The sequence below is a fragment of the Oncorhynchus nerka genome, linkage group LG27 (assembly GCF_034236695.1).
Source record: "Oncorhynchus nerka isolate Pitt River linkage group LG27, Oner_Uvic_2.0, whole genome shotgun sequence".
Lineage (NCBI taxonomy): Eukaryota > Metazoa > Chordata > Actinopteri > Salmoniformes > Salmonidae > Oncorhynchus > Oncorhynchus nerka.
In genome coordinates, this window is record NC_088422.1 from 5,902,367 (window position 1) to 5,919,709 (window position 17,343).

Consider the following 17,343-nt stretch of genomic DNA (forward strand, 5'->3'; position numbering starts at 1 on the left):
ACCACCACCACCATACCATAACCCCCCCACCACCACCATACCATAACCCCAACACCACCATACCATAACCCCCCACCACCATACCATAACCCCCCACCACCATACCATAACCCCACCACCACCATACCATAACCCCCCACCACCATACCATAACCCCCACCACCATACCATAACCCCCACTACCACCATACCATAACCCCAACACTACCACCATACCATAACCCCCCACCACCATACCATAACCCCCACCACCATACCATAATCCCAACACCACCATACCATAACCCCAACACCACCATACCATAACCCCAACACCACCACCATACCATAACCCCACCACCACCATACCATAACCCCCACCACCATACCATAACCCCACCACCACCATACCATAACCCCAACACCACCACCATACCATAACCCCAACACCACCATACCATAACCCCAACACCACCATAACCCCCACCACCCCCCACCACCATACCATAACCCCACCACCACCATACCATAACCCCAACACCACCATACCATAACCCCCCACCACCATACCATAACCCCAACACCACCACCATACCATAACCCCCCACCACCATACCATAACCCCAACACTACCACCATACCATAACCCCAACACCACCACCATACCATAACCCCTCCACCACCATACCATAACCCCAACACCACCATACCATAACCCCAACACCACCATACCATAACCCCAACACCACCATACCATAACCCCAACACCACCATACCACCCCCACCACCATACCATAACCCCACCACCACCATACCATAACCCCCCACCACCATACCATAACCCCACCACCATACCATAACCCCCACCCCCCACCACCATACCATAACCCCACCACCACCATACCATAACCCCAACACCACCATACCATAAACCCAACACCACCATACCATAACCCCCACCACCATACCATAACCCCAACACTACCACCATACCATAACCCCAACACCACCACCATACCATAACCCCCACCACCATACCATAACCCCCCACCACCACCATACCATAACCCCACCACCACCACCATACCATAACCCCCCACCACCATACCATAACTCCCCACCACCATACCATAACCCCCCACCACCATACCATAACCCCCCACCACCATACCATAACCCCTACCACCATACCATAACCCCACCACCACCACCATACCATAACCCCCACCACCACCATACCATAACCCCACCACCACCACCATACCATAACCCCAACACCACCATACCATAACCCCCCACCACCATACCATAACCCCCCACCACCACCATACCATAACCCCACCACCACCACCATACCATAACCCCCCACCACCACCATACCATAAGCCCAACACCACCATACCATAACCCCCCCACCACCATACCATAACCCCCCCACCACCACCATACCATAACCCCACCCACCATACCATAACCCCCAACACCATACCATAACCCCACCAACCCCAACACCACCATACCATAACCCCAACACCACCATACCATAACCCCCCATCACCATACCATAACCCCCACCACCACCACCATACCATAACCCCAACACCACCACCATACCATAACCCCCCCACCACCATACCATAACCCCCCACCACCATACCATAATCCCAACACCACCATACCATAACCCCAACACCACCATACCATAACCCCAACACCACCACCATACCATAACCCCAACACCACCACCATACCATAACCCCACCACCACCATACCATAACCCCCCACCACCATACCATAACCCCACCACCACCATACCATAACCCCAACACCACCACCATACCATAACCCCAACACCACCATACCATAACCCCAACACCACCATACCATAACCCCCACCACCATACCATAACCCCAACACCACCACCATACCATAACCCCCACCACCATACCATAACCCCAACACTACCACCATACCATAACCCCAACACCACCACCATACCATAACCCCTCCACCACCATACCATAACCCCAACACCACCATACCATAACCCCAACACCACCATACCATAACCCCAACACCACCATACCATAACCCCAACACCACCATACCATAACCCCCACCACCATACCATAACCCCACCACCACCATACCATAACCCCCCCACCACCATACCATAACCCCCCACCACCATACCATAACCCCCCACCCCCCACCACCATACCATAACCCCACCACCACCATACCATAACCCCAACACCACCATACCATAACCCCAACACCACCATACCATAACCCCCACCACCATACCATAACCCCAACACTACCACCATACCATAACCCCAACACCACCACCATACCATAACCCCCCACCACCATACCATAACCCCAACACCACCATACCATAACCCCAACACCACCATACCATAACCCCAACACCACCATACCATAACCCCAACACCACCATACCATAACCTCCCCACCACCATACCATAACCCCAACACCACCATACCATAACCCCCCACCACCATACCATAACCCCAACACCACCATACCATAACCCCCACCACCATACCATAACCCCAACACCACCATACCATAACCCCACCATCACCATACCATAACCCCACCACCACCATACCATAACCCCAACACCACCACCATACCATAACCCCACCACCACCACCATACCATAACCCCAACACCATACCATACCATAACCCCAACACCACCATACCATAACCCCACCACCACCACCACCATACCATAACCCCAACACCACCATACCATAACCCCAACACCACCATACCATAACCCCACCACCATACCATAACCCCAACACCACCATACCATAACCCAACACCACCATACCATAACCCCAACACCACCACCATACCATAACCCCAACACCACCACCATACCATAATCCCAACACCACCACCATACCATAACCCCACCACCACCATACCATAACCCCAACACCACCATACCATAACCCCAACACCACCACCATACCATAACCCCAACACCACCACCATACCATAACACCACCATACCATAACCCCAACACCACCATACCATAACCCCAACACCACCATACCATAACCCCAACCCCACCATACCATAACCCCAACACCACCATACCATAACCCCAACACCACCATACCATAACCCCCCACCACCATACCATAACCCCACCACCACCATACCATAACCCCACCACCACCATACCATAACCCCCCACCACCATACCATAACCCCCCACCCCCCACCACCATACCATAACCCCACCACCACCATACCATAACCCCAACACCACCATACCATAACCCCAACACCACCATACCATAACCCCCACCACCATACCATAACCCCAACACTACCACCATACCATAACCCCAACACCACCACCATACCATAACCCCCACCACCATACCATAACCCCAACACCACCATACCATAACCCCAACACCACCATACCATAACCCCAACACCACCATACCATAACCCCAACACCACCATACCATAACCTCCCCACCACCATACCATAACCCCCCACCACCATACCATAACCCCAACACCACCATACCATAACCCCCACCACCATACCATAACCCCAACACCACCATACCATAACCCCACCATCACCATACCATAACCCCACCACCACCATACCATAACCCCAACACCACCACCATACCATAACCCCAACACCGCCACCATACCATAACCCCAACACCACCATACCATAACCCCACCACCACCACCACCATACCATAACCCCAACACCACCATACCATAACCCCAACACCACCATACCATAACCCCACCACCATACCATAACCCCAACACCACCATACCATAACCCAACACCACCATACCATAACCCCAACACCACCACCATACCATAACCCCAACACCACCATACCATAACCCCACCACCACCACCACCATACCATAACCCCAACACCACCATACCATAACCCCAACACCACCATACCATAACCCCACCACCATACCATAACCCCAACACCACCATACCATAACCCAACACCACCATACCATAACCCCAACACCACCACCATACCATAACCCCAACACCACCACCATACCATAATCCCAACACCACCACCATACCATAACCCCACCACCACCACCATACCATAACCCCAACACCACCATACCATAACCCCAACACCACCACCATACCATAACCCCAACACCACCACCATACCATAACCCCAACACCACCACCATACCATAACACCACCATACCATAACCCCAACACCACCATACCATAACCCCAACACCACCATACCATAACCCCAACACCACCATACCATAACCCCAACACCACCATACCATAACCCCCACCACCATACCATAACCCCCACCACCATACCATAACCCCCCACCCCCACCACCATACCATAACCCCACCACCACCATACCATAACCCCAACACCACCATACCATAACCCCAACACCACCATACCATAACCCCCACCACCATACCATAACCCCAACACTACCACCATACCATAACCCCAACACCACCACCATACCATAACCCCCCACCACCATACCATAACCCCAACACCACCATACCATAACCCTAACACCACCATACCATAACCTCCCCACCACCATACCATAACCCCAACACCACCATACCATAACCCCCCACCACCATACCATAACCCCAACACCACCATACCATAACCCCACCACCATACCATAACCCCAACACCACCATACCATAACCCCACCATCACCATACCATAACCCCACCACCACCATACCATAACCCCAACACCACCACCATACCATAACCCCACCACCACCACCATACCATAACCCCAACACCGCCACCATACCATAACCCCAACACCACCATACCATAACCCCACCACCACCACCACCATACCATAACCCCAACACCACCATACCATAACCCCAACACCACCATACCATAACCCCACCACCATACCATAACCCCAACACCACCATACCATAACCCAACACCACCATACCATAACCCCAACCACCACCACCATACCAAATCCAACACCACCACCATACATACCATACCACCACCATACCATAACCACCACCATACCATAACCCAACACCACCATACCATAACCCCACCACCACCATACCATAACCCCAACACCACCATACCATAACCCCAACACCACCACCACCATACCATAACCCCAACACCACCATACCATAACCCCAACACCACCACCCCCCACCACCATACCATAACCCCAACACCACCATACCATAACCCAACACCACCATACCATAACCCCAACACCACCATACCATAACCCCAACACCACCACCATACCATAACCCCAACACCACCATACCATAACCCCACCACCACCATACCATAACCCCAACACCACCATACCATAACCCCAACACCACCACCATACCATAACCCCACCATAACCCACCACCATACCATAACCCAACACCACCACCATACCATAACCCCAACACCACCATACCATAACCCCAACACCACCATACCATAACCCCAACACCACCATACCATAACCCCAACACCACCACCATACCATAACCCCAACACCACCATACCATAACCCCACCACCACCATACCATAACCCCAACACCACCACCACCATAACCCCAACACCACCATACCATAACCCCAACACCACCATACCATAACCCCAACACCACCATACCATAACCCCAACACCACCATACCATAACCCCCCACCACCATACCATAACCCCAACACTACCACCATACCATAACCCCAACACCACCATACCATAACCCCAACACCCACCATACCATAACCCCAACACCATACCATAACCCCAACACCACCATACCATAACCCCATACCATAACCCAACCATACCATAACCCCACCCCATAACCCCCACCATAACCACCACCATACCATAACCCCAACACCACCATACCATAACCCCCACCACCATACCATAACCCCAACAACCCCACCATACCATAACCCCAACACCACCATACCATAACCCCAACCACCACCATACCATAACCCCAACACCACCATACCATAACCCCAACACCACCATACCATAACCCCAACACCACCATACCATAACCCCAACACCACCATACCATAACCCCACCCAACACCACCACCACCATAACCCCAACACCACCATACCATAACCCCCACCACCATACCATAACCCCACCACCACCACCACCATACCATAACCCCAACACCACCATACCATAACCCCAACACCACCACCATACCATAACCCCACCACCACCACCATAACCCCAACACCACCATACCATAACCCCAACACCACCATACCATAACCCCAACACCACCACCATACCATAACCCCAACACCACCATACCATAACCCCAACACCACCACCATACCATAACCCCACCACCACCATACCATAACCCCAACACACCACCATACCATAACCCCAACCACCACCATACCATAACCCCAACACCACCATACCATAACCCCACACACCACCATACCATAACCCCAACACCACCACCATACCATAACCCCAACACCACCACCATACCATACCACCACCATACCATAACCCCAACACCACCATACCATAACCCCAACACCACCATACCATAACCCCAACACCACCATACCATAACCCCAACACCACCACCATACCATAACCCCAACACCACCATACCATAACCCCAACACCACCATACCATAACCCCAACACCACCATACCATAACCCCAACACCACCATACCATAACCCCCACCACCATACCATAACCCCCACCACCATACCATAACCCACCCACCATACCATAACCCCACACCACCATACCATAACCCCCAACACCACCATACCATAACCCCCCACCACCATACCATAACCCCAACACCACCATACCATAACCCCACCATCACCATACCATAACCCCACCACCACCATACCATAACCCCAACACCACCACCATACCATAACCCCAACACCGCCACCATACCATAACCCCAACACCACCATACCATAAACCCCACCACCACCACCACCATACCATAACCCCAACACCACCATACCATAACCCCAACACCACCATACCATAACCCCACCACCATACCATAACCCCAACACCACCATACCATAACCCAACACCACCATACCATAACCCCAACACCACCACCATACCATAACCCCAACACCACCATACCATAACCCCACCACCACCACCACCATACCATAACCCCAACACCACCATACCATAACCCCAACACCACCATACCATAACCCCACCACCATACCATAACCCCAACACCACCATACCATAACCCAACACCACCATACCATAACCCCAACACCACCACCATACCATAACCCCAACACCACCACCATACCATAATCCCAACACCACCACCATACCATAACCCCACCACCACCACCATACCATAACCCCAACACCACCATACCATAACCCCAACACCACCACCATACCATAACCCCAACACCACCACCATACCATAACCCCAACACCACCACCATACCATAACACCACCATACCATAACCCCAACACCACCATACCATAACCCCAACACCACCATACCATAACCCCAACACCACCATACCATAACCCCAACACCACCATACCATAACCCCAACACCACCATACCATAACCCCCACCACCATACCATAACCCCCCACCACCATACCATAACCCCCCACCACCATACCATAACCCCCCACCACCCCATAACCACCACCATACCATAACCCCACCACCACCATACCATAACCCCAACACCACCATACCATAACCCCCCACCACCATACCATAACCCCAACACCACCATACCATAACTCCACCATCACCATACCATAACCCCACCACCACCATACCATAACCCCAACACCACCACCATACCATAACCCCAACACCGCCACCATACCATAACCCCAACACCACCATACCATAACCCCACCACCACCACCACATTACATTTACATTTAAGTCATAACCCCCAACAACACACCATACCATAACCCCACCACCACCATACCATAACCCCACCACCATACCATAACCCCAACACCACCATACCATAACCCAACACCACCATACCATAACCCCAACACCACCACCATACCATAACCCCAACACCACCATACCATAACCCCACCACCACCACCACCATACCATAACCCCAACACCACCATACCATAACCCCAACACCACCATACCATAACCCCACCACCATACCATAACCCCAACACCACCATACCATAACCCAACACCACCATACCATAACCCCAACACCACCACCATACCATAACCCCAACACCACCACCATACCATAATCCCAACACCACCACCATACCATAACCCCACCACCACCATACCATAACCCCAACACCACCATACCATAACCCCAACACCACCACCATACCATAACCCCAACACCACCACCATACCATAACCCCAACACCACCACCATACCATAACACCACCATACCATAACCCCAACACCACCATACCATAACCCCAACACCACCATACCATAACCCCAACACCACCATACCATAACCCCAACACCACCATACCATAACCCCAACACCACCATACCATAACCCCAACACCACCATACCATAACCCCCACCACCATACCATAACCCCACCACCACCATACCATAACCCCCACCACCATACCATAACCCCCCACCCCCCACCACCATACCATAACCCCAACACCACCATACCATAACCCCAACACCACCATACCATAACCCCAACACTACCACCATACCATAACCCCAACACCACCACCATACCATAACCCCCACCACCATACCATAACCCCAACACCACCATACCATAACCCCAACACCACCATACCATAACCCCAACACCACCATACCATAACCCCAACACCACCATACCATAACCTCCCCACCACCATACCATAACCCCAACACCACCATACCATAACCCCCCACCACCATACCATAACCCCAACACCACCATACCATAACCCCCCACCACCATACCATAACCCCAACACCACCATACCATAACCCCACCATCACCATACCATAACCCCACCACCACCACCATACCATAACCCCAACACCACCACCATACCATAACCCCACCACCACCACCATACCATAACCCCAACACCGCCACCATACCATAACCCCAACACCACCATACCAAAACCCCACCACCACCACCATACCATAACCCCCCACCACCATACCATAACCCCAACACCACCATACCATAACCCCACCATCACCATACCATAACCCCACCACCACCATACCATAACCCCAACACCACCACCATAACATAACCCCAACACCGCCACCATACCATAACCCCAACACCACCATACCATAACCCCACCATCACCATACCATAACCCCAACACCACCATACCATAACCCCACCACCACCACCACCATACCATAACCCCAACACCACCATACCATAACCCCACCACCACCATACCATAACCCCACCACCATACCATAACCCCAACACCACCATACCATAACCCAACACCACCATACCATAACCCCACCACCACCATACCATAACCCCAACACCACCATACCATAACCCCAACACCACCATACCATAACCCAACACCACCATACCATAACCCCAACACCACCACCATACCATAACCCCAACACCACCACCATACCATAATCCCAACACCACCACCATACCATAACCCCACCACCACCATACCATAACCCCAACACCACCATACCATAACCCCAACACCACCACCGTACCATAACCCCAACACCACCACCATACCATAACCCCAACACCACCACCATACCATAACACCACCATACCATAACCACAACACCACCATACCATAACCCCAACACCACCATACCATAACCCCAACACCACCATACCATAACCCCAACACCACCATACCATAACCCCAACACCACCATACCATAACCCCCCACCACCATACCATAACCCCACCACCACCATACCATAACCCCCCACCACCATACCATAACCCCCCACCCCCCACCACCATACCATAACCCCACCACCACCATACCATAACCCCAACACCACCATACCATAACCCCAACACCACCATACCATAACCCCCACCACCATACCATAACCCCAACACTACCACCATACCATAACCCCAACACCACCACCATACCATAACCCCAACACCACCACCATACCATAACCCCAACACCACCATACCATAACCCCAACACCACCATACCATAACCCCAACACCACCATACCATAACCCCAACACCACCATACCATAACCCCAACACCACCATACCATAACCTCCCCACCACCATACCATAACCCCAACACCACCATACCATAACCCCCCACCACCATACCATAACCCCAACACCACCATACCATAACCCCCACCACCATACCATAACCCCAACACCACCATACCATAACCCCACCATCACCATACCATAACCCCACCACCACCATACCATAACCCCAACACCACCACCATACCATAACCCCACCACCACCACCATACCATAACCCCAACACCGCCACCATACCATAACCCCAACACCACCATACCATAACCCCACCACCACCACCACCATACCATAACCCCAACACCACCATACCATAACCCCAACACCACCATACCATAACCCCACCACCATACCATAACCCCAACACCACCATACCATAACCCAACACCACCATACCATAACCCCAACACCACCACCATACCATAACCCCAACACCACCATACCATAACCCCAACACCACCATACCATAACCCCAACACCACCACCATACCATAACCCCAACACTACCACCATACCATAACCCCAACACCACCACCATACCATAACCCCCACCACCATACCATAACCCCAACACTACCACCATACCATAACCCCAACACCACCACCATACCATAACCCCCCACCACCATACCATAACCCCAACACCACCATACCATAACCCCAACACCACCATACCATAACCCCAACACCACCATACCATAACCCCCACCACCATACCATAACCCCAACACCACCATACCATAACCCCCACCACCATACCATAACCCCAACACCACCACCATACCATAACCCCAACACCACCACCATACCATAACCCCCACCACCATACCATAACCCCAATACCACCATACCATAACCCCAACACCACCATACCATAACCCCCACCACCATACCATAACCCCAACACCACCACCATACCATAACCCCAACACCACCACCATACCATAACCCCCCACCACCATATCATAACCCCAACACCACCATACCATAACCCCACCACCACCATACCATAACCCCAACACCATCATACCACAACCCCAACACCACCACCATACCATAACCCCACCACCACCACCATACCATAACCCCAACACCACCACCATACCATAACCCCAACACCACCATATCATAACCCCACCACCATACCATAACCCCAACACCACCATACCATAACCCCAACACCACCATACCATAACCCCAACACCACCATACCATAACCCCAACACCACCATACCATAACCCCCACCACCATACCATAACCCCAACACCACCATACCATAACCCCAACACCACCATACCATAACCCCACCACCACCATACCATAACCCCCCACCACCATACCATAACCCCCCACCACCATACCATAACCCCACCACCACCATACCATAACCCCCCACCACCATACCATAACCCCCACCACCACCATACCATAACCCCCACCACCATACCATAACCCCCCACCACCATACCATAACCCCCCCACCACCATACCATAACCCCCCACCACCATACCATAACCCCCCACCACCACCATACCATAACCCCCCACCACCATACCATAACCCCCCACCACCACCATACCATAACCCCAACACCACCATACCATAACCCCAACACCACCATACCATAACCCCAACACCACCATACCATAACCCCAACACCACCATACCATAACCCCCCACCACCATACCATAACCCCAACACCACCATACCATAACCCCCACCACCATACCATAACCCCACCACCACCATACCATAACCCCCCCACCACCATGCTCGTCCATATGAAGCCACGTCTGCCATCTGCCCGGTACAGTTGAAAACGGGATTCATCCGTGAAGACCACACTTCTCCAGCGAGGCCAGTGAGCATTTCCCCACGGAAGTCGGTTACGACGCTGAACTGCAGTCAGGTCATGACCCCGGTGAAGATGGTGAGCTTCCCTGAGGCGGGTTTCTGACAGTTTGTGCAGACATTCTTTGGTCATCAGCTGTCTGGGTGTCTGGTCTCAGAAGATCCCGCAGGTGAAGAAAGCCGGATGTGGAGGTCCTTGGCTGGCGTGGTAACATGTGGTCTGCGGTTGTGAGGCCGGTTGGACGTACTGCCAAATTCTCCAAAAAGATTTTGGAGCCGGCTTATGTTAGAGAAATGAACATGAAATACTCTGGCAACAGCTCTGGTGGACATTCCTGAAGTCAGAATGCCAATTTGCACGCTCCCTCAAAACTTGAGACATCTGTGGCATTGTGTTGTGTGACAAAAATGCACATTTTAGAGTTGCCGTTTATTGTCCCCAGCACGAGGTGCACCTGTGTAATGATCATGCTCTTTAATCAGCTTCGTGATATCCCACACCTGTCAGGTAGATGGATTATCGTGGCAGGGTAGAATTGCTCACTGACAGGGATGTAAACAAATTTGTGCACAAAATTTGAGAACATTTCTGGGATCTTTTTATTTCAGCTCTTGAAACATGTGTTGCGTTTATATTTCGGTTCAGTAAACATGCGCACAGTTGAATACATTCAAAAGGCTCACAGCTTTACACTTTACTGTTGCTTGTTGCCTGCCTGCCTGTCTGTCTGTCTGTCTGTCTGTCTGTCTGTCTGTCTGTCTGTCTGTCTGCCTGTCTGCCTGTCTGTCTGTCTGTCTGTCTGCTGTCTGTCTGTCTGTCTGTCTGTCTGTCTGTCTGTCTGTCTGTCTGCCTGTCTGTCTGTCTGTCTGTCTGCCTGTCTGTCTGCCTGTCTGTCTGTCTGTCTGTCTGCCTGTCTGCCTGTCTGTCTGTCTGTCTGTCTGTCTGTCTGTCTGTCTGTCTGTCTGTCTGTCTGTCTGTCTGCCTGCCTGCCTGCCTGTATCTGCATGATGAAGTCTGCATGGGCCCTTTCTCCTGAACTGAACCATTCATACACCCCTGTAAGGACCACTAGAAGCTACTCCTCAACAAGGCTAGAACCCTTCTCTAGTCTTCCTTGATCCTCACTAGAACCCTTCTCTGCTCTAGTCTTCCTTGATCCTCACTAGAACCCTTCTCTGCTCTAGTCTTCCTTGATCCTCACTAGAACCTTTCTCTGCTCTAAAACCCTTTAGATCCTTCATAGAACCGTTCTGAGTGAATTATCCTAGTTATGCTTCTTAGAACCTGGTACTACCCTTCTTAGAACCTTGAGACTGCACCCTACACCCCTCACTAGAACCCTGCTTCTTAGAACCCTATACCCCTCACTAGAACCCTATCCCCCTAACTAGAACACTGCTTCTTAGAACCCTATCCACTTCACTAGAACCCTATCCATCTAACTAGAACATTTTTCCCTAGAATCCTATCCACCTCACTAGAACCCTGCTTCTTATAACCCAATCCTCCTCACTAGAACCCTGCTTCTTAGAACCATATCCACCTCACTAGAACCCTGCTTCTTATAACCCAATCCTCCTCACTAGTTCCCTGCTTCTTAGAACCCTATCCACCTCACTAGAACCCTGCTTCCTAGAACCCTATGCATCTCACTAGAACATTTCCCATAGAATCCTATCCACCTCACTAGAACCCTGCTTCCTAGAACCCTATCCCCCTAACTAGAACCCTGCTTCTTAGAACCCTATCCACCTCACTAGAATCCTGCTTCTTAGAACCCATTTCCACCTCACTAGAATCCTGTTCTTAGAACCCATTTCCACCTCACTAGAATCCTGTTCTTAGAACCCTATCCATCTCACTGGAATCTCATCCAGAATTCTCTGTAGTGTGTCTCTTCCTCTTCTAACCCAGCAACCTAAAGCAGGCCAAGCACAGCGGACGTCATGTTAACGTTACTTTGACCCACAGGCAGGCAGCCAGCAACATGAAGCAGCTCTAGCACAGCAGAGCTCAAACGCACACCTAGCAGAGTGGAGCCGGACTGATTTAACCCTTTGTGTTATTGCCTAAAGGAGCTGGAGAGGAACGAGAGCACTCAGGAGCCTGAGTGCTCCATCTCTCCCTGCCTCATTCGCTCCCTCGCAGTGTCTGTCTCCTCTTTCTCTTTCTCTCTCTCTCTCTATCTCTCTGTTCTCTTTCTCCTCTCTTTCCCCTCTCCTAACCCTTTCCATCTCACTAGAACACTGCTTCTTAGAACCCTATCCACCTCACTAGAACAATGTCTCTTAGAACCCTACCGTCTCCTTCTCCCTACCCTTCTCCATGACTTACCCTCTCCTTCCCCTTTCCTCCTCCTCTCTTTCCTCTCTCCTTCTCCTCTTTCCTCTCTCCTTCTCCTCTTTCCCCTCTCCTTCTCTCTTTCCTCTCTCCTCCTCCTCTCTCCTCTCTCCTCTTTCTTCTCTCTTTCCTCTCTCCTCCTCCTCTCCTTCTCTCTTTCCTCTCTCCTCCTCCTCTCCTTCTCCTCTCTTTCCTCTCTCCTCCTCCTCTCCTTCTCCTCTCTTTCCCCTCTCATTCTCCTCTCCTTCTCCTCTCTTTCCCCTCCTCTCCTTCTCTCTTTCCTCTCTCCTCCTCCTCTCCTTCTCCTCTCTTTCCCCTCTCCTTCCCCTCTCCTCTCCTTCTCTCTTTCCTCTCTCCTCCTCCTCTCCTTCTCCTCTCTTTCCCCTCTCCTTCCCCTCTCCTCTCCTTCTCCTCTCTTTCCCCTCTCCTTCCCCTCTCCTCTCCTTCTCTCTCTCCTCCTCTCCTTCTCCTCTCTTTCCCCTCTCCTCCTCTCCTTCTCTCTTTCCTCTCTCCTCCTCCTCTCCTTCTCCTCTCTTTCCCCTCTCCTCCTCTCCTTCTCTCTTTCCCCTCTCCTCCTCCTCTCCCTTCCTCTCTCTTTCCCCTCTCTCCTCTCCTCCTTCTCTTTCCTCTCTCCTCCTCCTCTCCTTCTCCTCTCTTTCCCCTCTCCTTCCCCTCTCCTCTCCTTCTCTCTTTCCTCTCTCCTTCTCCTCTCTTTCCCCTCTCCTTCCCCTCTCCTCTCCTTCTCCTCTCTTTCCCCTCTCCTTCCCCTCTCCTCTCCTTCTCTCTCCTCCTCCTCTCCTTCCCCTCTCCTTCCCCTCTCCTTCTCCTCTCTTTCCCCTCTCCTCCTCTCCTTCTCTCTTTCCTCTCTCCTCCTCCTCTCCTTCTCCTCTCTTTCCCCTCTCCTCCTCTCCTTCTCTCTTTCCCCTCTCCTCCTCCTCTCCTTCTCCTCTCTTTCCCCTCTCCTCTCCTCCTTCTCTTTCCTCTCTCCTCCTCCTCTCCTTCTCCTCTCTTTCCCCTCTCCGTCCCCTCTCACACCATTCTCTTCCATCAGAGCTTTTCTTCTAGGGATAAAGGGCCGTTTGAGCTGTGATTCTCGAAGTCTCCAAAGACTCTCCTTCCCCGATTGATTGGCACATATACCCCCCCCACCCCGCCCCCCTACTGTATCACATATAATACCCTAACCCCCACCCCGCCCCTACTGTATCACATATAATACCCTAACCCCACCCCGCCCCCTACTGTATCACATATAATACCCTAACCCCCACCCCGCCCCCTACTGTATCACATATAATACCCTAACCCCCACCCCCCCCTACTGTATCACATATAATACCCTAACCCCCACCCCGCCCCCTACTGTATCACATATAATACCCTAACCCCCCCCCGCCCCCTACTGTATCACATATAATACCCTAACCCCCCCTACCACATATAATACCCTAACCCCCTACTGTATCACATATAATACCCTAACCCCCCCCCCCCTACTGTATCACATATAATACCCTAACCCCCCCCCCTACTGTATCACATATAATACCCTAACCCCCCTACTGTATCACATATAATACCCTAACCCCCCTACTGTATCACATATAATACCCTAACCCCCCTACTGTATCACATACAACCCCCCTACTGTATCACATACAACCCCCGCTACCCCCCTTACTGTATCACATACAACCCCCTCTACTGTATCACATACAACCCCCTACTGTATCACATACAACCCCCTCTACTGTATCACATACAACCCCCCTACTGTATCACATACAACCCTACCCCCCCTTACTGTATCACATACAACCCTACCCCCTCTACTGTATCACATACAACCCTAACCCCCCCTTACTGTATCACATACAACCCCCTCTACTGTATCACATACAACCCCCTACTGTATCACATACAACCCTACCCCCTCTACTGTATCACATACAACCCCCTCTACTGTATCACATACAACCCCCCTACTGTATCACATACAACCCTACCCCCCTACTGTATCACATACAACCCCCCTACTGTATCACATACAACCCTAACCCCCCTACTGTATCACATACAACCCCCCTCTACTGTATCACATACAACCCTAACCCCCCCTACTGTATCACATACAACCTTAACCCCCCCCACTGTATCACATACAACCCTAACCCCCCTACTGTATCACATACAACCTTAACCCCCACTGTATCACATACAACCCCACCCTACCCCCTACTGTATCACATACAACCCTACCCCCCTACTGTATCACATACAACCCTAACCCCCCTCCTTATCCTGCATGGAAGTTCTAGTCTGAGGTCTCTTAAAAGGTTTTATTATGTGTGTGTGTGTGCGTGTGTGTGCGTGTGTGATGAGGTGAAAAAGGCAGAACACTGACGGTTGAGGATGTCTCTCCCCCCCCGTCCCCGTCCCCCTCCCTCCCTCGTCCTCTTCACAGCGGATTCACTATAGAGCTGGCTTCAGCTCTCACTGTTGTGTTGGCTTCCAATATCGGAATCCCTGTCAGTACCACACACTGCAAGGTACGACTGAGACAGGTGGACGGCCTCCCAGCCACACCTCACCCTTACACTCACATGGCATGTTGTGGTGTGGTGTGTTTGTGCCCACAGGTGTGTTGTTTGCTGAAAGCCTCAGAGGGCTGGGCTGCCTCATTCCCCAAAATGCAACCCTCCAACTCCTCCTTTACCTGTCTCACTTCTCGTCTCTGTGTTTTTGTACCCCTCCATCTATTTTGCTCTCTCTGTCTCTCTTTCTCTCTCTCTCTGT

General features: G+C 51.7%; 1 protein-coding gene across 3 annotated transcripts in view; it reads left to right on the forward strand.

The window, feature by feature from the left end:
- The window catches only part of LOC115126056 (sodium-dependent phosphate transporter 2-like), a 195,322-nt gene that overhangs the window by 168,959 nt on the left and 9,020 nt on the right, over nucleotides 1–17,343 (forward strand). For 2 of the 3 annotated variants that reach the window (XM_065011339.1, XM_065011340.1), the window contains exon 10: nucleotides 17,012–17,096. The exons of the other annotated variant lie outside the window; for it this stretch is intronic. In XM_065011339.1, the coding sequence (XP_064867411.1) occupies nucleotides 17,012–17,096 (85 nt within the window). The remainder of the gene's footprint in view (nucleotides 1–17,011; nucleotides 17,097–17,343) is intronic. 3 annotated transcript variants of the gene reach the window in all.